Source organism: Podarcis muralis, chromosome 4 (assembly GCF_964188315.1).
Source record: "Podarcis muralis chromosome 4, rPodMur119.hap1.1, whole genome shotgun sequence".
NCBI lineage: Eukaryota > Metazoa > Chordata > Lepidosauria > Squamata > Lacertidae > Podarcis > Podarcis muralis.
The window spans coordinates 18,192,797-18,216,100 of record NC_135658.1 but is presented as its reverse complement, the minus strand read 5'-3'; the positions used below and the strand labels follow the sequence as shown (position 1 = coordinate 18,216,100).

At 45.1% G+C, this 23,304-nt stretch overlaps 1 protein-coding gene across 1 annotated transcript; it reads right to left on the bottom strand.

Moving 5' to 3' along the window:
* Positions 1-12,981: 12,981 nt before the first annotated feature.
* C4H11orf97 (chromosome 4 C11orf97 homolog) lies at positions 12,982-22,793 on the bottom strand. Its single transcript, XM_028726090.2, is given in 5 exon segments — positions 12,982-13,117; positions 16,116-16,241; positions 19,175-19,279; positions 22,425-22,569; positions 22,572-22,793. Coding segments are annotated over 5 exon segments (588 nt in total). The 5' UTR covers positions 22,779-22,793; the 3' UTR covers positions 12,982-13,112.
* Positions 22,794-23,304: the final 511 nt, after the last annotated feature.

Below are 23,304 nucleotides of genomic sequence, written 5' to 3'. Positions count from 1 at the left end.
CCCCCTGTGGCAGTTTATTTCGTGGGGTTAAATCCTAAAAAACCCTCACCTTCAACCCTGAAAAAAACTCCACAACTTCAATCCTAAAAAAGGTCAACAACTTTGGTTTTCGCTTGGTCGGCCCTCACCGCCCTTCACTTCATCAAATCTGGCCCTCTTTGAAAAATGTTTGGGATTCTCTGAAAGTAGTAGAAGAAGAAGAGTTTGGATTTGATATCCCGCGTTATCACTACCCTAAGGAGTCTCAAAGCGGCTAACATTCTCCTTTCCCTTCCTCCCCCACAACAAACACTCTGTGAGGTGAGTGGGGCTGAGAGACTTCAAAGAAGTGTGACTGGCCCAAGGTCACCCAGCAGCTGCATGTGGAGGAGCGGGGAAGCGAACCTGGTTCACCAGATTACGAGTCTACAGCTCTAAACCACTACACCACACTGGCTCTCAGCTTCGCCTCAATCCATGAACGTGGCTCGTTTCCCTCCCATTCTGCATCCTGCAGCAGACAACTCTTGGGTTCTAGTTCTGTTTCTTTTCCCTGTCGCCAGATCTAGCCTCACCAATGCCTCTCTGGAGAAGAGCGTTCAAAGCAAGGAGATCCATTCTGTAGTCTGTGTGATGGGAAGGTAAGCTGGATTCCAGGGTAGGAAGAGCAATCTGACCTGGAGAGGATCAGGGGAAGATTGGGTCAGGGAAGACCAGGAAGGGAAGGAGTCAGGAAGGAAGGGAACCCTATCCCCATGGGGTCAAGCGCTTCAAAGCAGACCAGCCTCCCTCAGAAAGCAAGGCTCCCAGGGATCATTCTGCATCCTTGTGGGCAGTGCTTTTTTCTAAAAATATCTGGAGGGGTACTCTCCTTTTCCTACTCATATTGAAATATGAGGCCCCTCAATGAGGCCAAACTTAGATTCACAAAACGTTTAGGGGTATGCGTCCCCCCAGAAAAAAAAAGCATTGCTTGTTGGACAGGGACAGTATTCGCCTTCACTTTGTCCTGGCAAATTGGACTGAACTGAGGAGACAGGCTAACATTTCAAAGAAAAATGAGAAATTCCTTGCTAGGGAGAATGGGGGTTGGTGGGACTTGTTGTGCCCCTTCCTTTGCCTTCTCCCACCAACCCTGTGATCACTGTGTGTGTGTGTGTGTGTGTGTGTGTGTGTGCACGCACACGCACACACGCACACACATTCAACCTCAATAAAGCCAGGCAGTCCCCAATCAACAAAGTGCTGACTTGCCACACCTGCCTCAGTGGGTGTTTGGAGCTCACAGTATCACTCACACTAAGCAGACCAAACTGCTATATCAGGAAAAATAAAGGAACAAACCCTCTTGCACCCAGCAAGCTGGAACATTAGGACCAAGTGTTCTGGCTTGCTGCAAGTCAGCAACTCACAGAAGATGAACATCATTGACCATGAGCTGAAAACACGCAACATTGACATTGCTGCTCTACAGGGGACAAGACTTGCTTCGAATGGCAGCCTCAGAGAGAACTACACCCTTTGTGGCAAGGAGGGACTCTCGAAGATTCACGGCATAAGATTTTTGCAGCGAGGGACTCCCTTCTGTCTGTGATAGAACTGCCAGCTGAGGCCTCAGAATGCTTGCCTTCTCTCCATCTCTCATCTACCTCCATTCTGGTTAACATATTGAGTACATTCTGCGTGTGCGCTCTGATATGCAGATCAAGAACAAGTTCTGCAAGGAACTAGACCGGCATGTCAGCAGCCTTCTCGGTAGTGGCGCCTGGACTGTGGAACACCTTCCCAGCAGATGTCAAAGAAATAAACAACTCTCTCACTTTTAGAAGACATCTGAAGGCAGCCCTGTTTGAAGTTTTATTCTGTTTTTAGTGTTCTGCTGGGAGCTGCCCAGAGTGGCAGGGGTATAAATAATAAAATTATTATTACTATTACTATTCCTGCTGGGAGAGTTCATCACAGCTGGGATAACCGCAGAGGCCCCCTTGTTATCGGGAGCCTGAACAAGAATGGACAAAGGCTACCTGAACTGTGCTCATACCACAGCCTCTGCGTCACGAACATGGTGTGCTCTACCAAGGCAAAACACTCAGTATGCTGGAGATATTTTTAGATCTCATGTTAGATCTGGCACCAGCTGGACTGGATTGACACCAGCGATTGCACTGAACTCTGTTAATGCCACACGGAGCTACCACAGCACTGACTGCGACACGGTCACATCCTGCTGGTAGGGAAAAGGATCTAGGGATCTTAGGGGACCACAAGCTTAACATGATCAACCTGAGAGTGATGCGGCAGCAGCAAAAAATACTAATGCTATTTCAGGCTGCAACAACAAAAGTGTCCAATGGAAGACAATAGGTAGAGGTAAAGGTAAAGGGACCCCTGACCATTAGTTCCAGTTGTGACCAACTCTGGGCTTGCGGCGTTCATCTCGCTTTATTGGTCAAGGGAGCCGGTGTACAGCTTCCGGGTCATGTGGCCAGTATGACTAAGCCGCTTCTGGAGAACCAGAGCAGCACACGGAAACGCCGTTTACCTTCCCGCCAGAGCGCTACCTATTTATCTACTTGCACTTTGATGTGCTTTCAAACTGCTAGGTTGGCAGGAGCAGGGACCGATCTGATCGGCAAGCCCTAGGCTCTGTGGTTTAACCCACAGTGGCACCCGCGTCCCGGAAGACAATAACACAATGAAATTCAAAACAGTAAGAATTTATTGAGCATTTATTCAAAATCCATTAAAAAATATTTATTTTTATTCCATTCTCTTCCAGTTCTTTTTCTCCTTGGCACGTGGAGTTACACAGGGAGTAGATCCTATATCCTAAGGAACGGAAAAACCCAAAATTCCGTGAGAGCTTTTGAGGAAAAATAATGTTAACAATTTTCAGATCTCTCTCTCTGTCCCCTCCCCTGCCCTGTCTTTTGCCAAAACGAAGGGGTCAGCCCTGTGCCCAGATCCGCCCCCCCCCCCTTGGCCTCCCTGATGTGGTCCAGAGGAAAGAAGAGCAAGACGTAAGGCACCAGCTTGGCTGCAGGAGTTGCCAGAAGGAGGCCTAGAAAAGGCCACCCAACCATCTTAGGGACTCCACTCTGCATCTGTGTAGGGTTTACTCTGGAGCCTTTTCTTCTCCTGAAGCCATCCCACGAGACAGCAGAGGTTTAGAATCAGAGTTGTCCTTCTTTATTGAAATGTTGAATATTTAGGAGATTTCTAAATGTTAGGAATAACTTTCTGATGGCAAGAGCTGTTTCACAGTGGAGCAGACTCCCTTGGAAAGTGCTGGACTCTCCTTCACTGGAGGGTGGTGTTATTTTCGTAATAATTTTTATTAAATTTTCTGTTTTGCAATTTCAAAGAAACATTTTACAAACCTTAAAATATCCAATGACTTCCATTCTTCTCTTTCCATGGTTCAGTTTACATATCATACATCCCTGCATATTTTACTATAACCATTCAAATAAATTTTCCACTTTTATATCCATGAAAAAATATTTACTCTGTTGACTTTATCTTAATGTTGCCAGCATTTTCAGCTGTATACAGTTATTTTCCATATATTCAATAAATGTTCTCCAATCTTCTTTAAACGTATGTTCTTCTTGCTCTCTTATTCTATATGTTAAATCTGTAAGTTGTGCGTATTCTGTCAACTTACGTAGCCAATTCTCTTTAGTTGGGACCTCGCTCACTTTCCGCTTTTGAGCTAATAAAACATGGGCCGCAGTTGTTGCATACATAAATAACCTTTTCTGACACCTGGGAATTTCAGTCTGGGTTATCTCCAACAAAAAGTACCATCTATAAATCAATTTTCAAATAGTGCTCTTTCAATTAATAGCATCTGATACTACCCTTGCTGGTACCTTTCCCAGGAAAATCAGAGGCTCACTATGTCAGGTTCCTATTGGAAGACCGGACAAATGCTAGAACATTAGCAGTGGCAAAGTTTCTATCGGTGGTTGCAAGAACAAATGATCCTTATATTCTGAACAATATGCTTGTTTAACCTGGAGGTAGGCTGCATGAATTGTGCATTGTTTTGTAATGATTTGTTGGGTCTCTGGACCGTAATAAAGATTGATGATGAAGAATTACCGTAATAGCATGCTGAACTCAAACTGAACCCAATGGACAACCTAAGGAGCCAAGTTACAGATTGGTTGCAATATCACCAGTTACACGATATGTTTAAATTAGATAGAAAAAATGGATTTTTGGACCAAAGCTCACAATTTGGAAAACACACACACACACACACACACACACACACCTCATGCAAAATAAGGATAAACTTTTGTCTAAAATGTGCAATCTTCTGTTAGAATGGGAAACAAAAGACAAGCTTGTTAAAGCTCAAATGAGACACTGAGCAATAGACATAGAGCATAACATAGATTTTAATCTGGGGGGAAACTCTGGAAAAGTGGCCTGAAATTTACAACATGCTATTCTCTGGAGGTTTTTAAGCAGAGATTGGGCAGCCATCTGCCAAGGATTCTTTAGCTGTGATTCCTTCATTGCTGGGGGTTGGAGTAGATGCCCCTCCCAACCCTACAATTCTATGGTTCTGTGAACATCATCGGGGCATCAAGTCACTTCCCACAACCCCTGAGAAACCTTAACCCTTTTCACCAGGGTGTATGTCGTCAAGTGAGGTACAACCAGATGGAAATCTTTCTTGATTTATAGTCAAGTTTTAGGCTTAACACATTTGATTGCTTCATTAAGCTGTACCTGTAAATGCTGGCTCTGCAGTCTGCAAACAGGTCTCACCTTTTCTCCCCAGACACATGAGGAAATCCCCTCCCCTCGCAAATATCATTTTCCTTTTGCTTACTCTGGCATCCTGTGTCATTCCTACTTCACAGGGTAGTTGTGAAGATATAATGGAAGTATGGCGGGGGAGGGAACCATGCACAGTGATTTGATCTTTCGTTTCACAACACGGAAAGCAGAGGACAGACCGAGAAAAAGAATGCAAGCATCAACTTCACCCAATAGCTTGTTGGAGGGCCCGGGATTTAGCCTGGCATTCTGCAACAACAGTTCTCAAAATAGGCTGCTTCAAGGGACTCAAACATAGGACTCAAAATAGGCTGTTTTAAGGGAGGTTACTTCCCCACTTAGGATTTTTTGTACTAAAGGAGGGTTTTTTAATAATAATTTTTTATTAGTTTTCAATTACAACAATCGAATAATAGCCTCATTATAATAATGCCAAATTATAATACAATTAACAATACCAATCACTGAGATGCCAAATTATACAATTTAGTTGGCCTCTCGTTTGCTAGAATTGATGGTTTAACGATTTACTTTATTTCTGCGTTCCAAAATTTTATAAATTCCAATTTGTTGGTCTAGACCAAGTGCTTACATTCCTATTTGACTATTTTCTGACCCATTAATTGTATTGGCAGGAGATAAGAATGCCAGAGTGTAGATATCTGTACGAGGTATTGCAACCTTAAGCACGGATAAGTGCGATGCAAGTTGTGATAACGATGCAAGAAGGAATTGCATACTGAACATGCTCAAAGGCAGAGCATGTCATTACCAAGGAAGCAGATTTAGTCACTGTTTGAGGACTATCCCTGTCTCCAGGTCTGGTCTTGACCGGATGGATACTGGAATCAGCAAGGGAGACCCACATGTCCTGAAGGTGCAGCTGTGTAATGCCAGGTCAATAATTAATAAGACCACTGCCATCCATGACTTGATCGTGGATTGAGGATTTGACCTGGCATGTGTAACAGAGACTTGGTTGGATGAAGCAGATGGGCCTGTTCTTGCCACTGCTTGTCCACCAGGTTTCTCTTACACACAGCAACCCAGGTCATGTGGGCGGGGAGGGGTTGCAGTGATTTTTAGGAAGTCATTAGCTTGCACCAGGCGTCCGACTGGGAAAACCCAGTTCTCTGAGTGCATGTTCTGGAAGTTGGGCAATAGGGGCAGTACAGGATTCCTTTTGGTGTACTGACCTCCCCGTTTCACTAAGGATTCCCTGCCCAAGCTGCTTCAGGTCATGGCGGATGTACTCCTGGAGACATCTAGTTTGGTTGTCCTGGTTGATTTTAACATCCACAACAACACGACCTTACAAGGGGCCACTCGGGACTTCGTGGAAAGCATGGCCTCCATGGGGCTGTCCCTGAATAAGTTTGGCCCAACTCATAGTCGCCAACATGCCTTAGACCTAGTGTTCACCTCTATGGATGTGGGTGATCTGACACTAAGTAAAAGTGAAACAAAAGAAGTGCCAGGGTCTGATCACTTATTGGTGCAACTGGACTTCTTCGCTGGAAACCAGCTGGAAATCTTTCATTTACACAGACCTGTTCCTCTTTTGCCTCTTGCCACCCAAGCCACTGAGAAGCTTTTTATTTCAATCAATCAATCAATCAATCAATCAATCAACCAACCAACCAACCAACCAAAGAAGTTTAATTAAATCAACAAAGAAGACACATAGGCAAAAACCCTTTGCTTAATCACACCCCAGGCCTCTCCTCCTCTGTTTGGAATTTTCACCTTTTTCAGCAAGATATGCAGAATTCATCATGCAAAAGGCTGGGCTGGATGAATCCGAAGCCAGAATTAAGATTGCCGGAAGAAATATCAACAACCTCAGATATGCAGATGACACAACCTTGATGGCAGAAAGTGAGGGGGAATTAAAGAACCTTTTATTGAGGGTGAAAGAGGAGAGCGCAAAATATGGTCTGAAGCTCAACATCAAAAAAACGAAGATCATGGCCACTGGTCCCATCACCTCCTGGCAAATAGAAGGGGAAGAAATGGAGGCAGTGAGAGGTTTTACTTTCTTGGGCTCCATGATCACTGCAGATGGTGACAACAGCCACAAAATTAAAAGATGCCTGCTTCTTGGGAGAAAAACAATGACAAACCTAGACAGCATCTTAAAAAGCAGAGAAATCACCTTGCCAACAAAGGTCCGTAGAGTTAAAGCTATGGTTTTCCCAGTAGTGATGTATGGAAGTGAGAGCTGGACCATCAAGAAGGCTGATCGCCGAAGAATTGATGCTTTTGAATTATGGTGCTGGAGGAGACTCTTGAGAGTCCCATGGACTACAAGAAGATCAAACCTATCCATTCTTCAGGAAATCAGCCCTGAGTGCTCACTGGAAGGACAGATCGTGAAGCTGAGGCTCCAATACTTTGGCCACCTCTGTTGAATGGTCACTTTAAAATGTGAAGCTTCATTATTGCTTCACAAGTTGCTTTAAAAGCCAGGGCAGATAACGAGACCCAGTCTTGCAGCTGTGTAACATAGCAAGTGCTGCTAGGTTGTGTTAATTAAGCTGTGTCAGCATTTGGGCATAGTATATAAGGAGCAGCACCTAGCTCTCCCATCACCCTGGGGGATAGGTTGGTGGTTGGGTCTGGTTTGTTGTTGATGCATTTAGTGTATAAGGAGTTTTTGTTTTTGTTATTAAAACCTTGTTTAAGTTATTTTTGAGTCCCTTTTTAATGCATGATCTCCCCAGCAAGCTCTCTGCAGCGCTACTAAGTTGCAAATAGCCAACAACCTCATGAGAAGAGAAGACTCCCTGGAAAAGACCCTGATGTTGGGAAAGATGGAGGGCACAAAGGAGAAGGGGACGACAGAGGACGAGATGGTTGGACAGTGTTCTCGAAGCTACCAGCATGAGTCTGACCAAACTGCGGGAGGCAGTGGAAGACAGGAGTGCCTGGCGTGCTCTGGTCCATGGGGTCACGAAGAGTTGGACACGACTAAACGACTAAACAACAACAACAGTTCCAGAAAGGCTTTTGCCCCCCCCCCTTAATTTTTAGAAATTGAGCTTTGCGCATACTTCCTCTCCCAGGGAAGACACCATCCTTTCTCCCCTGCACCCCAGTCAAATTAGGACATGGGATCACCGCCCTGTTCTGGGAACTTGCAGTTTGATTGCTTCATTAAACTGTACTGGTACATGGTGGATATAGACTGCTGAGGTGGCTTGGGATGTGGGTGGCTGAGTGGGAAAGAGGTGGGTGGGTGGGGGGAATATAGGCAAGCACACTGGTACAAGAAGTTGCAGGGCCGAGCTGTGCTGCAATCACATGTACCCCTCTTCTGATGGAAAACATAAGGAGAGATTGCTGGATCAGGCCAATGGTCCATCTAATACAGCATTCCTAGTCTCAGAGTGGTTACTCAGATCATGGAATCAAAGAGTTGAAAGGGACTCCCAACTGTCATCTAGTCTAACCCCCTGCAATGGAGGAATCCTGCTCACAGCCATCCCTAAAGGTAAAGGGACCCCTGACAGTTAAGTCCAGTCGTGAATGACTCTGGGGTTGCGGCACTCATCTCGCTTTACAGGCTGAGGAAGCAGGCGTTTGTTCGCTTCTACAGACAGTTTTTCTGGGACATGTGGCCAGCATGACTAAGCCACTTCTGGCGAAGCCAGAGGAGTGCACGGAATCACCGTTTACCTTCCCGCTGGAGTGGTACCTATTTATCTACTTGCACTGTGTGCTTTCAAACTGCTAGGTTGGCAGGAGCTGGGACCGAACAACGGGAGCTCACCCTGTTGTGGGGATTCGGACCGCCGACCTTCTGATTGGCAAGCCCAAGGCTCAGTGGTTTAGACCACAGCGCCACCTGCTCCAACCAGCTCAACCTTCTGGTTATCGGCTACCTGCACTGAGCCACCGTAATGACACTGAGAAACACTCAGCCAGGATGCGAGCACAAGGGCAATCTCCTCACCTGCAGTTTCCAGCAACTGGTATTCAGAAACATTACTGCCTCCAGCCGTGAAGGTAGTCCTACCAACACTAGGGAATGGGATGGGGAGCTTGTGATCTTTCCAGATGTTGTTAGGCTCTGCTGATGGGAGTTGGCTTCCTGCAACATCTAGAGAACTTCCACCCTTTCCAAACCAGGTATTTGCCGTTCTTCTGCAAGAGTCTACAGTTATATTCTCCGCAGATGAAGGTCCATGACTCAGAGAGTGTTTGCAGTGCAGCGGAGCTTCACAGCTCTTTCTCCCCTGCTGTGCACATCAGCATGGGTTTTTTGGTGTCAGATTCGTCTCTATATGTGAGGGCTCTCTTGGGGTTAATAATAATAATAAATAATAATAAAATGTTATTTATATCCCGCCCTCCCCAGCCAAGGCCGGGCTCAGGGCGGCTAACAACAATAAAATAATACAACATTCTAAAATCATTTCATTAAAAAATTACTTCAAATCAAATTAATGGCAAACATTGGGCTAGAGTTCTGTGAAGATTGCCAAAGGAGGGAGTCAGGCTGTGCCCTGGCCAAAGGCCTGGCGGAACAGCTCTGTCTTGCAGGCCCTGCGGAAAGATGTCAAGTCCCGCAGAGCCCTAATCTTTTGTGACAGAGCGTTCCATCAGATCGGAGCCACAGCCAAAAAAGCCCTGGCTCTAGTTGAGGCCAGCCTAACCTCCCTGTGGCCTGGGACCTCCAAGATGTTTTTGTTTGAAGATCGTAAGTTCCTCTGTGGGACATACCAGGAGAGGCAGTCCCTGAGCAGTGGTGCACCCAGAGAGCTTCAAGGCTGATGGGGATTCAAACCCTGAATTCCCAAGCCAGTAAGAGCTGTTCGACAGTGGAATTTGCTGCCAAGGAGTGTGGTGGAGTCTCCTTCTTTGGAGGTCTTTAAGCAGAGGCTTGACAACCATATGTCAGGAGTGCTCTGATGGTGTTTCCTGCTTGGAAGGGGGTTGGACTCGATGGCCCTTGTGGTCTATTCCAACTCTATGATTCTATGATTCTAAGCCCTACTCCAGCACTCTAAACACTATCTACACTTTCCTCAGATAACGTCGCCTTTCCTACTCTCTTGTTCTGATCCAGTACGACTCATGTTTTTCAACTCTAGAGAGTGCTGCCAGTCAGTGTAGACAATGGCCAATGGCCTCACTCGGTATCAGACACGTTCCAATAATTCTTTCTCCACACAATTTAAGAAAGATATATATATATATATATGCATATTATTTGTACACCACCCTACATCCATAGATCTGAGGGCGGTGCGTAACATAAAATACCGTAATGGTTTCTGCAGCAGCACCGAGTCCTCTTCTTCCCAAACACCATTCTCTCTTGCTTCCAGTGAGTTTTGCTGGTTGACGTGGCACTTAAGAGAAGTGAGGGAGGGAGCGACCTTGTGATTTATAGTCAAGCTTTAGGCTTAACACGTTTGATTGCTTCATTAAGCTGTACCTGTAAATGCTGGCTCTGCAGTCTGCAAACTTTTCTTCCCAAACACATGAGGAAATCGTCACCCCTCGCAAATATCATTTCCCTTTTGCTTACTCTGGCATCCTGTGTCGTTCCTACTTCACAGGGTAGTTGTGAAGATATAATGGAAGTATGGCGGGGGAGGGACCCATGCACATTGATTTGATCTTTCGTTTCACAACACGGAAAGCAGAGGACAGACCGAGAAAAAGAATGCAAGGATCAATTTCATCCAATAGCTTGTTGGGGGGCCCAGGATTTAGTATGGCATTCTGCAACAATACAGTGGTACCTCGGGTTAAGTACTTAATTCGTTCCGGAGGACCGTACTTAACCTGAAACTGTTCTTAACCTGAATCACCACTTTAGCTAATGGGGCTTCCTGCTGCCGCCGCACCGCCGGAGCACGATTTCTGTTCTCATCCTGAAGCAAAGTTCTGTAACCTGAAGCACTATTTCTGGGTTAGCGGAGTCTGTAACCTGAAGCGTATGTAACCTGAAGCGTATGTAATCTGAGGTACCACTGTAGTTCTCAAAATAGGCTGCTTCAAGGGACTCAAACATAGGACTCAAAATAGGTTACTGCACACCTTGGGGTTACCCTGAGTGGTGGTGCAGTTCTACCATTTTAGATTTTGGACATAAGGTTCTCAAAAGGAAATAAACCCTCTTTAGGAAACTACTTTAAAACATGAATTCTGCTCCTTCAACTGAGTGGTGCCCTTGAGGAAGAAGACTGCATAAGCAAATCCAATTTAATAAAGGTCTAATAGGTGCTGATAGGCCTACACTTCTTCAACATCTCTATTCCTCTTTATTAAAACGCCACCTAAGATTCCCTTTAATACTTCCTTCAGTCTGTTTGTGTCATGCCTGCTTTTCCCCCAGCCCTGCCCCCACTTATATCAAAAACCGACAGGATTAAGGCTGTAATCCTATATACAAATTTACAGGGGAATCACTCCAAGTGAACTTCCTGGTGCTTACTTCTGACATAGAATCATGGCATCATAGAATTGCAGAGTTGGAAAGGACCAACCCCCTGCAATGAAGGAATCTCAACTAGTGCATGTGTACATGGCAGATATGCCATCACATCCTCCAAGGAAGGAGAGTCCACCACCTCTTGTGGAAGTCTGTTCCACTCTCAAAAAACTCTTACTGTCAGAAAGTTGTTCCTGATGTTTAGTCAGAATCTCCTTTCTTGTAACTTGAATCCATTTTTTCGAGTCCTACTCTCTGGAGCAGGAGAGAACAAGCTTCCTCAATCCTCCATGGGACAGCCTTTTAGATGTTTGAAGATGGCTATCATACTAAAAAGCAGAGACATCACCTTGCCAACAAAGGTCCGTATAGTTAAAGCTATGGTTTTCCCAGTAGTGATGTATGGAAATGAGAGCTGGACCATAAAGAAGGCTGATCGCCGAAGAATGGATGCTTTTGAATTATGGTGCTGGAGGAGACTCCTGAGAGTCCCATGGACTGCAAGAAGATCAAACCGATCCATTCTGAAGGAAATCAGCCCTGAGTGCTCACTGGAAGGACAGATCCTGAAGCTGAGGCTCCAATACTTTGGCCACCTCATGAGAAGAGAAGACTCCCTGGAAAAGACCCTGATGTTGGGAAAGATGGAGGGCACAAGAAGGGGACGACAGAGGACGAGATGGTTGGATAGTGTTCTCGAAGCTACCAGCATGAGTTTGACCAAACTGCAGGAGGCAGTGGAAGACAGGAGTGCCTGGCATGGGGTCACGAAGAGTCGGACACGACTAAACAACAACATGGGGGACTTGATTTGGGGACTTAGCCCTGGGGCAAGGACAAAGGAGGAGCATGGTGCAACCATTTAAGAGTCTCCTATGCTCTTCAAAGGGACGCGGGTGGCGCTGTGGGTTAAACCACAGAGCCTAGGACTTGCCGATCAGAGGGTTGGCAGTTCGAATCCCCATGACGGGGTGAGCTCCCGTTGCTTGGTCCCTGCTCCTGCCAACCTAGCAGTTCGAAAGCACGTCAAAGTGCAAGTAGATAAATAGGTACCACTCCAGTGGGAAGGTAAACGGCATTTCCGTGCGCTGCTCTGGTTCATCAGAAGCAGCTTAATCATGCTGGCCACATGACCCGGAAGCTGTACGCCGGCTCCCTCGGCCAATAAAGCGAGATGAGTGCTGCAACCCCAGAGTCGGCCACGACTGGACCTAATGGTCAGGGGTCCCTTTACCTTTATCCTCTTCAAAATGGCACCACACCATTACAAACATGCAAACATCAGTAGAGATCTTACATACCTGCTGCTGTTTTTAAACATGAGTGGCATTAACAGTTGCACAAAAACAACAGGATTCCCACTTCTTCCTCCAGCTCGCACACCCTACATTGTTCCCAGATCTGCTCCGGGGAGTTAGGAGTACCCCAAGAACAGATTTACGGAGCTGCGGACAGCGGGGGGGGGGGGGGAGAATATTCTGTTGTACATGGAAAAACCATGGCGCTGGTGGAATGTTTTGCTTAGCTCAGTGTTGAATACAGCTGTTCATCACTGCTTGTACAGTATATGAGCCCACTTTTACTAGCCTGCATTTCTGTGCTGTTTGCAGAAAAAGGGGCCAATGAACTAGTAAAAGAACAATCTTCTACCAAAACAGGCAGGTGCTGTGCGGGTAATAAAAAGTTAGAGAGGTGAAACATTTTCGCTCTGGAACATTTTATAGCTAAACAGAAGATCAACACAGATATACCGACTGATGCATGGTTGAAAAGTTTATTTTACATGCTATGATACAAGTTCTAGAATATAGTACTCAGCATTTGGATAAAAATAGCAGCTGTGAATTTGCCTAGTTCCTGTCCCTTCCATTGACACTGCTTTTCACAGGGGCTATCCTGCAGGAGGGGAAAAGAATGAAAACAGAGATTAGTTTTATTGGTGAGGCATTTCCACTTATATGTACTTTTATGTATTCATTTTGTTAGCTACCTAACACAGGGCAGTCTCCAATCAAGTTTTCTTTTTTTTGTTTATTTGTTAATAAAAAGGTGTCATGAACTATATATGTATTTTTTTTTAATAACATGACCTCACTGAGTGTGAGGAAACGGACAATTATTTTAAAAATGGGGGTGGAAACTTTCCTGAGGTGCCTCTCAGCTACAGAAGTTGAATCCATTCAGTTAGAGAGGGGCACAAATTATTTAACATTTTTAATCAACAAGGGTAAAAACAGCTTGAAGTGTGCAGATGTGTGCGAAACCTTCTGCAGTCAAACAAATGAAGTTGTAGCTTCACAAGTTTAAGGGAAATTGCAGATGTTTATGGAAGGTAGGATTCTTTGGCGGGGGGGGGGGATGAGAAAGCTAATATAAAAACAACCTAAACTACCTCACAGGGTTGTTGTGAGGATATTAAATGTGGAAGATAATGAAGTGTGCTGGCCTGAGCCACTTGGGAGAAAAGCAGAATATCTGGATTGCCTGTATGCTGCCTTGAGTGATAGAAGGAAGGTGGGATGTATATGTAAGGAAATAAATATGGCCATTTATTTTGGAGTAATCTCGTTGACTTTATTGGTGGTACTCTTAACCAGGAGTTGAGGTTGTAATTGCAAGTTTCCAAAGCAGGGCGGTGCTGCCCGTGGCCTTGTTAAGTTATTCTTTTACATTTGAAAATTTTATTTGCCCTCAAGAGTATTTTAATTGTCCCTGCGGGAATTTCTGGGCTGCATTTTATTGGCTTGATACTGGGGACGGGTGCACTTTCTCCAGCTGCAGCAACAGCCACCTCTTCTGTGAGCCTGGACATCTAGACTCCATCCCCCTAACGCTCCGCACTTGTGTGAGAACCAAAAACAAACCCCTGTGTTGCAATAAGAACCAACCACAACAATACAAACACAACACGTAGGCTAATAGTTAGTAGAGAATATATACAGTGGTAAGGTAAAGGTAAAGGTACCCCTGCCCGTACGGGCCAGTCGTGTCCGACTCTGGGGTTGCGCGCCCATCTCGCTTAAGAGGCCGGGGGCCAGCGCTGTCCAGAGACACTTCCGGGTCACGTGGCCAGCGTGACATCGCTGCTCTGGCGAGCCAGAGCCGCACACGGAAACACTGTTTACCTTCCCGCTAGTAAGCGGTCCCTATTTATCTACTTGCACCCGGGAGTGCTTTCGAACTGCTAGGTTGGCAGGCGCTGGGACCGAACAACGGGAGCGCACCCCGCCACGGGTATTCGAACTGCCGACCTTTTAATCGGCAAGCCCTAGGCGCTGAGGCTTTTACCCACAGCGCCACCCGTGATCCCATATACAGTGGTACCTCGGGTTAAGAACTTAATTCGTTCCAGAGGTCCATTATTAACCTGAACTTGTACAGGGAACCAGGCAGAGGGCCTTCTCGGTAGTGGCGCCTGCCCTGTGGAACGCCCTCCCAGCAGATGTCAAAGCAATAAACAACTATTTTACTTTTAAAAGTCATCTGAAGGCAGCCCTCTTTAGGGAAGTTTTTAATGTTTGATGCTGTACTGTTTTTAATATTCAGTTGGAAGCCGCCCAGAGTGGCTGGGGAAACCCAGCCAGATGGGCGGGGTATAAATAATAAATTATTATTATATTATTATTGTTCTTAACCTGAAGCACCGCTTTAGCTAATGGGGCCTCCCGCTGTCACTGCGCTGCCGGAGCATGATTTCTGTTCTCATCCTGAAGCAAAGTTCTTAAGCCGAGGTAATATTTCTGGGTTAGTGGAGTCTGTAACCTGAAGCTTCTGTAACCTAAAGTGTATGTAACCTGAGGTACCACTGTAATAGAATAATATTATTCAAATTGTAAGAATAAGGCAATCAAAGTTCATATGTACAATATAACAGAGTGGTAGCGAGGACTGTCAAGCCGTGTGTTCAAAACAGATGTCTAAGGACAGTCTCACAATAGTCTTTCAAAAGTTTCAACAGAAGACGTCTCAAAAGTTTCAAAAGGTCAGTGTCTCTGGAATGATACTACTGTTTCAGTAGCAGAATCTGTTTTGAACACACGGCTTGACGGTCCTTGCTACCACTCTGTTATATTGTACATACGAACTTTGATTGGCTTATTCGTACAATCTGAATGATATCATTATTCTATTATATATTCTCTACTAACTATTAGCCTATGTCAAAACAAAAAAAAATTCCTTCCAGTAGCACCTGGTCTTTAAGGTGCTACTGGAAGGAATTTTAAGGTGCTACTGGAAGGAATTTTTTTTGTTTTGACTATGGCAGACCAACACGGCTACCTATCTGTAACTATTAGCTAACTACCTATCTGTAACTATGTGTTGTGTTTGTAGAGTTGTGCAAGAACCGGCAGCCCACTTATGCACTACGATAATTTCCCCTTGCAAAGTGCATGAATTGAACCAGCACCTCAGCAACTGCCCATCCCTGATCTCAAGGAGCAAAACCAGACTGAAAACACTGCAAGCCACATTGCAAGCCAGGAGTAGCAATCCTAAAGCAGAGTCGCAAATCTGAAGATCTAAAGACCAGCAGGTATGATGTCTAATGGGCAGAGCGCTACCCTACCACAACCATGCAATCCTAGGTTTCACGCAGCCGTGAAGTTTTACTAGATAGCCTTGGGGGACGTTTTCTTGCTTTCGCTCTCTCTCAGCCTAGTCTACTTCACAAGATTGCTCTGAGGATAAAATGGGAAAAAACATTGAAGGAAAGGTGAAGAACAAACAGGGTGCTGGTATTTTTCTTCCCTTAAAAAAAGTTTTATGTGACTTTTCAGAAGCTGATGGATGCTGGGATTCACACACCAAGACGGACAATCCCAGGTGAATGTTTTGAAAGTCAGAGTTGTTTACTGATGCACGATGCAGCCCCGAGATATTTCATTCTTACTTCTTATTACGGCATGTCTGGAGTAGTACTTGGGCTGTGAAAGCAAGCTACTTGGATTCTGTGATGCCGGCTTGAAGCCTCCCACTGGGAAATTCCTTTTCAAGCTCCAAATTCCTTCCAGAGCCGCTGTTCAAAATATATGAAGAGCATTATTGTCAGTTGCGTTCCAAGCTGACCTTCTATATTTTTAGGTAGGAGGGAGAGCAATTAATACTGGCGGACCGAAATATTTGTACAAACCACTAGCTGACGAAACATAATCGTGCAACTGTAGGTCTGGAAGGAACCTTACGTTATTGATTCAATTCCATTTATGGGCAGCTTGCCGTAAAATATCTCCGAGCAGTTTCATAATAAAAACAAGTCCATATGTAAAAAACAAGTTAATATACCCCAACAATTTAAAAAAAACCACAACTCTGTATGTAAAAATGCTTGCAAAGCATCCCATATATATAATAAATTTCCAATCCAATACAGATACACACTGGGATAAAAAAGCACCCTCCACTTGTTGTAAAAGGAAGGTCTTCAGTAGGTCCTGAAAAGACAACAGAGTTGGCGTCTGTCTAGTGCGTAATGGGAGAGAACTCCAAAGGGTAGCTGCCACCTTCCTAAATGCTGTTCCTATATTGCAGGCATGTACAACAGATCGATCAGGATCCTGGGCTAGATTATGGTCGAGCGCAGGTCAATTGCTGCGCTCCTGGGGCGACGTGACAGAGATGCCGCCCTGCTGGCTCCCAGGAGAGCTGGTCTCTCTCTCTCTCTCTCTCTCTCTCTCTCTCTCTCTGTGTGTGTGTGTGTGTTTGCCTGTCCTCCTTCCCACTGCACTCCTGGGGGGATGTGAAAGGGATGCTGCCCTGGCGGCTCCAAGGGAGAAACCGGCTGCTCTGCCAGCTCCCAGGAAGAGCTGGCCTGTGTTTGTGTGTACGTGTGTGCGAAGATGAGGTGTGCAGGCTCTGCACGGGCTGCAGCTGTGGAGGCACCCAGTCAGGGAGCTGAGGGAAGGGTGGCACATGAGAGAGACAATGACGTCCCCCTCCCTTTCCCCCCCTCCCGCCAGTTCCCATGGAAAGAAAACACCCTCTCCCTCCTAGTTCTGGATGGGTGCTGATACCCCGCCCATCTGGCCGGGTTTCCCCAGCCAAATATAATATGTTTAAGTTTAAGAATGACAATGGAAGAGTGTGGTAAATCACTGCCAGTTTTTGACATTGGATGGTAGATTATGGATGGGACATCCTTATGGATGTCGGACATGCCTGCTATATTGTATGGAATAGACCTCCTGATATAGATGGAATCTGCAGGAGACCCTCTGCAGCAGAGCAGAGTGATCGATTGGGTATATTGCATATTATTGCAAGGCCTGTGATAGATGCAAATATTAAGCCTCTCATCATGCATTTTTGCAGTAGTACGACGTGGCGGATAACTCTGAGGACTTAACAACTATAGGGCTTACACCAGTGGTTTTCAAACTGGCTTCCCAGGAACCTTGGGGTTCCTTTACAGCTTTCAAGGGTTCCTAAATGAAATTGGTAATGACTGTACAGCTTTTCAGAAAGACAGCTTGCTCAATCTGCAGATGTTCTCCTGTAATGGGGAGCAGCAGGAATTGTGTTGTAAGGTTCATGCAGGGTGAATTGTGAGGCCAGTGTCCCACATATACCGAACTTGCCACAGGATCCTCTGCAGTGTTCAAAATTCCACCACAAGCCGTATGGATTCCCAGCTACGGAAAACATTCCTTCAAGGTAGCATCTTTGAAAACCACCGGCTAAGGCAAATTCATGGAGTAACAAAATACACATAGATGTCAATCAAAGTGGATGAGGGATGTCTTAACAGAGAATCAGTATGGAATAGTCAATTGCGTATTGGCCTTAGGCTTCATTTCCACCCCCTAATCAGCCATAAAGTTTACTAGGTGGTCAAGTCCCATCCCCCCTCTTTCTCTCAGTTTAATCTACTTTGCAGGGTTATTGTGAGAATAAAAAGAATAAACTTGTGCAGTGCTTTTTTTCTAAAAAAAATGTTTAGGGGTACTCTCATTTTGACTCAAGAAAATCACCATTTTATAGTTCAAATCTGGAAAAATAAATACAGTAAATGGACAAAAGTATAAAGATTCACAAAATGTTTAGGGGTATGCGTACCCCTGTGTACCCCCAGAAAAAAGCACTACTGAACTTGTGTATTTTGATTTGAGCTTCTTGATAAAAGGGCTGAATACAAATGATGACATGCCAAGGTGGCAGTATTTATAGGGTCTGTCCCTCTTCTTCTATAAGCTGTCCAAAGCCAGCTTGCAACTACCAACTGCTGATTTGGATTTCTCTGTTGAGGCTTCCCTAAACTTTAAATGAGCTGTTCTGGAGAATGTGGTTAAAGAACTGCCACTCTGAAAGATAAATGAAATACTTAATATGAAAAGGGGGGGGGGGGGAAGCCCACTCTGTGATTCTTACTTGGTCGGGTTACTAAATGAGTTCAATAAGGGCAAGCCAATGTACTGGCTTTTGCTAGAGTTTGCTCTTGTATTGAGCTTCTGAATTTATTATATGTTGTAACCCACCCTGGGACCTTAAGGTGAAAGGCAGGTAAGATATATTGGGAGCTCTCCGATGAAGAGCTTCCGCTAGCACCACGACTTCTGATGTGCAACAGAAATTATTTCCTCTACCCATGCATCCTCTAAATCTGCTCTGGGTCCCCCCCCCCCCTCTGAAAAAGGATTGGTGGAGGACACGGAGTAGCATGAGGACAGGGGAAGGAACTTCCATTGTCCAAGCAGAAATCCTTGTGCTGGTGGATATCACACTTATAAATAATATGACATGCACCATTCTGAATGCCTGGAAAAATTGTAAGATACAAATATGATAAATAAATAGAACTTTGTTTTACCTGTAACATCTGACTTTATATATTTCCTCAAGTTAAGCAGTATTTACATTAGATTTTCACAACTTATTATCCACTAAACCTTTCAGATTTTTCTTCCCTAAATCATTTTATTTTTATTTTATACCTTTGCCGGCCACAGAGCTTACCTTCTGAAGGGTGTTTAATTCTGCATTCATCCCTCCGAAAATAAAGCTCTTCTTCCAGCACTTCCTTAACTCTTCTAGGTGGTTCGACATATACAAACTTCTTCCCTGTTTTGTTAAAGACAATTTACAGGGATAAGGAATCCCATATGATACACACCTTATTTCACTTAACTGTGTATCAGAATTAACTAATTTGACATAATAAAATTTAAAATCATTCTCATTTGTAATATAAAGTTCAAAAATGCAAACAAAATGTTTAGAAAATGTGATATGAAAAATATCAGTCATGTTTTACTTAAGTCACTGATGCACCCATAGTTTAAATATTCTTTTCTGGTACTCTGTTCTCAGGTGCAAGATATAGCAGATATGGAAATAATACTGAGAAGTGCAATAATCTTCCATGCAATCACTAACTATTTTATATTTTCCCATGACACACCAGTGAAGACAGTAACTCAGACCACTGGTTCATCTAGCTCAGAATTCTACATTGCCTCACTATGGTTTCAGACAGGTTTTTCCCAGTCCTACCTAGGGATATTGTGGGTTGAAAATGGAGCACTATGTACACAAATCATGAGCTCTGTCACTGAGCTATGGCCCTCTCCCAATGTGTGCATCGCCACACATTAATTCCATAATTAAAGACTCAGAAGAATCCAAAGCCATTACATTGACTGATTGATGAGGTTTCCCATTGCATGATTTACAACAAGCAGAAGGGATGCTTGTCTGAACTCTGGGGCATAGTAACAAATGTTGCAATCCTAACCCCACTTACTTGGGAGTAAGCCCAAATGAGTTCAGTAGGACGTACTTCTGAGTAGGCTGGTTAAGACTGTGCTGGAAGCATCATGCTTCCAATTTTAATTGAAGGTTGTTGTTCTTAGGTAACAGACAGAAGAGTCACTTATAAGGATTCATAACCATATAGGAATCAGTGGTACGGAGGTATGGAGTGGTACTGAAAAAATTATCTATAATATAGCTGTATAATATACAGTAGCGGTATAATACTGTATAATATAGTGGATTGTTTGGGAAAGGGACCTTATTTTCCCTTTTTTGGGCACTAGAGGGCACTGTATAAAATTACCGTATATTATACAGTATATGCAACAGGTTTTTGAAACAAACTAAATGCTTTTTAACTCCATACACTATTCATCTGAATTGCTACATGGAGCGATAATCAGGTAATATGCGTATACTGCCATTCTGTGGGAGTGGGGGAAAGTGCAGAATATGAAAATAGTCCCAGAATTCAGAGAACAGTGGCTCTTAATTTGTTTTCCTAAAGCTTGGTGACCTTTTAAGGTTGTAAAGTTATGCTTCAGAAGGAAACAATTCCTGCTGAAATCTCAGGAGCCAAAGGGGTGCCTGAATAGTCTGTCCAATGTTTGGAGGAATAGGCAGCTGCCCCTATTCAACAAATCACATTGGTTCTTCCACCCCTCCCCCTCATCTTGGCTACTCCCATGTTTGGAGGTGAAGTTTGAATTCCACTGCAACTTGTTGCTCCTCCCCATGACTAGTGTAATCATTTAGTCTGGGAGGTGGCAGGTAAGAGATTTTCCCCACCCCTGCACTAGAGGAACCCAGCATATGTCTCCTTGTAATGGGATGTCCAAGCGTGGCATGAAACTGCTTAAATGCAGACAAACTTTGCAAATGCTAATATATAGTTTTGTGAGACATTTGGGCTCAATAGCTCACTGGCAGCCGTGATTTCAGGTGTAAAATTAACCCATCTCACTGCCCCACATATTGTATAGGCACCCCAGCCAGTTGCGGTTCAGTGACATTTCACTGTATTCTATACATGGTGTACCCAAACTAAGGAACCAAAAGCAAATCATGACTATCAGGCATGTGTATGTATCTATAAAATGTCATACACATGCATGCAGCCCTTGAAGGTAGATGGTTTTCTGTAAATCAAGTGTTTGTTAAGCAGTCCTTTGGTGACTTAAAATGCCTGCGTCTGAATAATGCTTCCATAGCTGATGGATTGAAAGCTTGCTGGGTTAGGCAACTCTCCCAGTAGAAATGGTGGTCAGCGAAGCTGTAACAGATCTCAAAGTGGTCTGTGTTCATCACAGTGAGAAAATTTCCCCATGGGGTAAACCAAACCTCCAGCATGTTTGGGAAAACTGCATTGAAGGAGATGGGGTGTATACCATTGGGATGGGATGTCCCCAATGGAATTGACTATAATTGGGAATTGAATGTCGATTCTTAGTGGTGAGCAGAGGAAAGCGGAGGACACCAGCCCTTCTAGAATGGAACTGAAAAGAGTTCCTCATAGTGATGTATTTGTCAAGCAGAATAAATGCTTGTGGGGTGTGCAATGCCCCCATGGAAGGGAGACTGATATGTGCACAAGGCGAAAAAGGACAGTAAGCGAAAACCTTCCTCTTAACCCAGGCATTTGGTTGATTAATATCCTATGGCTTTTTAAATGTGTTTGTGGGAAGGGGGGGTTGCTGGTTTGCTTTTGCTTTCTTATTATTATCATTTATTCTTCATTTCATTTCTATACCATACCGCTTTGTATTTTTAAGAAAAATCTCAAAGTGGTTTACAGCACATTAAAAGGTCAATAGAACAATCCGAAATGAAACATTACTGAAGAAAGTCAAACATAAAAGTACACAGCCAAAGCCACCTAATTAATGGGGAAACGAAAATATCACCTTAAAAGACTTCAGAACAAAACATTACAAAGGAGGTCGACTGCAGAATTTTATTATGCGTTTTGTACTCTCGTTTTTGTATTTCTCTGCTGCGAACCGCCCTGGGATCTTCTTTTGGAAGACGGTATACAAATTAAATAAACAACAACAACAATAATAATACTGGAACAGGCAGGATCCTCTGCACTGGGGGAAAAGGGTGGTCGGTCCCTTTGGGCGGCAAGGGAGGTGGGTTCTGTATGGGGCAATGAACAATGGCATCACATCATGGGCAAAGGGCATTGGAGAGGAGGGGGTCCAATGGTGCCAGGCAGTCCCTAATGCAAGAGGGTGGGGTGCCCTTTCCCTCTAATGGGGGTGGGTGGAGGGGAGAGGGCAGCACCCCAACATTTTGCACAAGAGAGGGGTAGCAGCAGCAGCAGCAGCGACAGCAATGCCCCCACTCACCCACCCCCCTTGGCTGGAGAGAGGTTGCCACGCTTTCCAGCCCTGGAGGGGACTACGCGCTTGTGTGTGTCCCTCCCCCTCAGCGACCCCTCCCCACTCACAGGGCTGCCCCGCTTCATTGTACTCCGCGTAGCTCCGGCTGCTCCCCGGCTCCCCGGGACTCGGCTCCAGTTGCTCCCCGGCCGCCGCTCTCATGCCTCGCCGCCCGCCGCCGCCTCTTGCACCAGCCGCGCCCAGGCAAGTGGGAGACGCGCGGGCCCGTTGCCATAGGAGCCCGAGGCGGCGAAAGGAGGAGGAGGAAGAAGGGGGAGCCCGGAGCTCGCGACTCGCCTCCCCCGGGGGAGCTTAAGAAGGAGCCTGGGAGTTAAGTTTCCCGCTCCCCGGGGCCGGGGGAAAGCGCAGGAAGAGAGGCGGCCTAGAGTGAGACTAGGCCCGGGCCTCTTGGGCGTTGCCATGGCGACGGATGCTGCGCTAAGAAGCCCGGCGGGGATGGATGGTGGGTGAAGCGAGCAGAGGCGTCACAGTGCAAAAGCGCTGCTCTCGAAGGCTGTTGAGGCACCTGCAACTACTACTTCTTCTTCTTCTTCGGCGATCACTCGTAGCCCAGTAAGATTGCCTTCCACAAACACGGTTTTAACAGTGAGTCCATAAGTTACTGTGGAGGCCAATTCTGGATCCACACGTCTTTCCACAGTGGGGACATAGGTTTCCGGGGAGAGTTGATTATGGTGAGGATTTGCCAATGTGCCTTTCTCCTAGCACGTTTCTCCCTTGCGTCCTGAGTTCGAGTGTCTTCAAAGCCCATGACACCTTTGGTAAAGGCTGTTCTCCAACTGAAGCGCTCGCAGGCCAGTGTTTCCCAGTTGTCGGTGTTTATACTACATTTTTAAAAATTTGCCTTGAGAGAGTCTTTAAACCTCTTTTGTTGACCACCAGCATTACGCTTTCCATTTTTAAGTTCGGAATAGAGTAGTTGCTTTG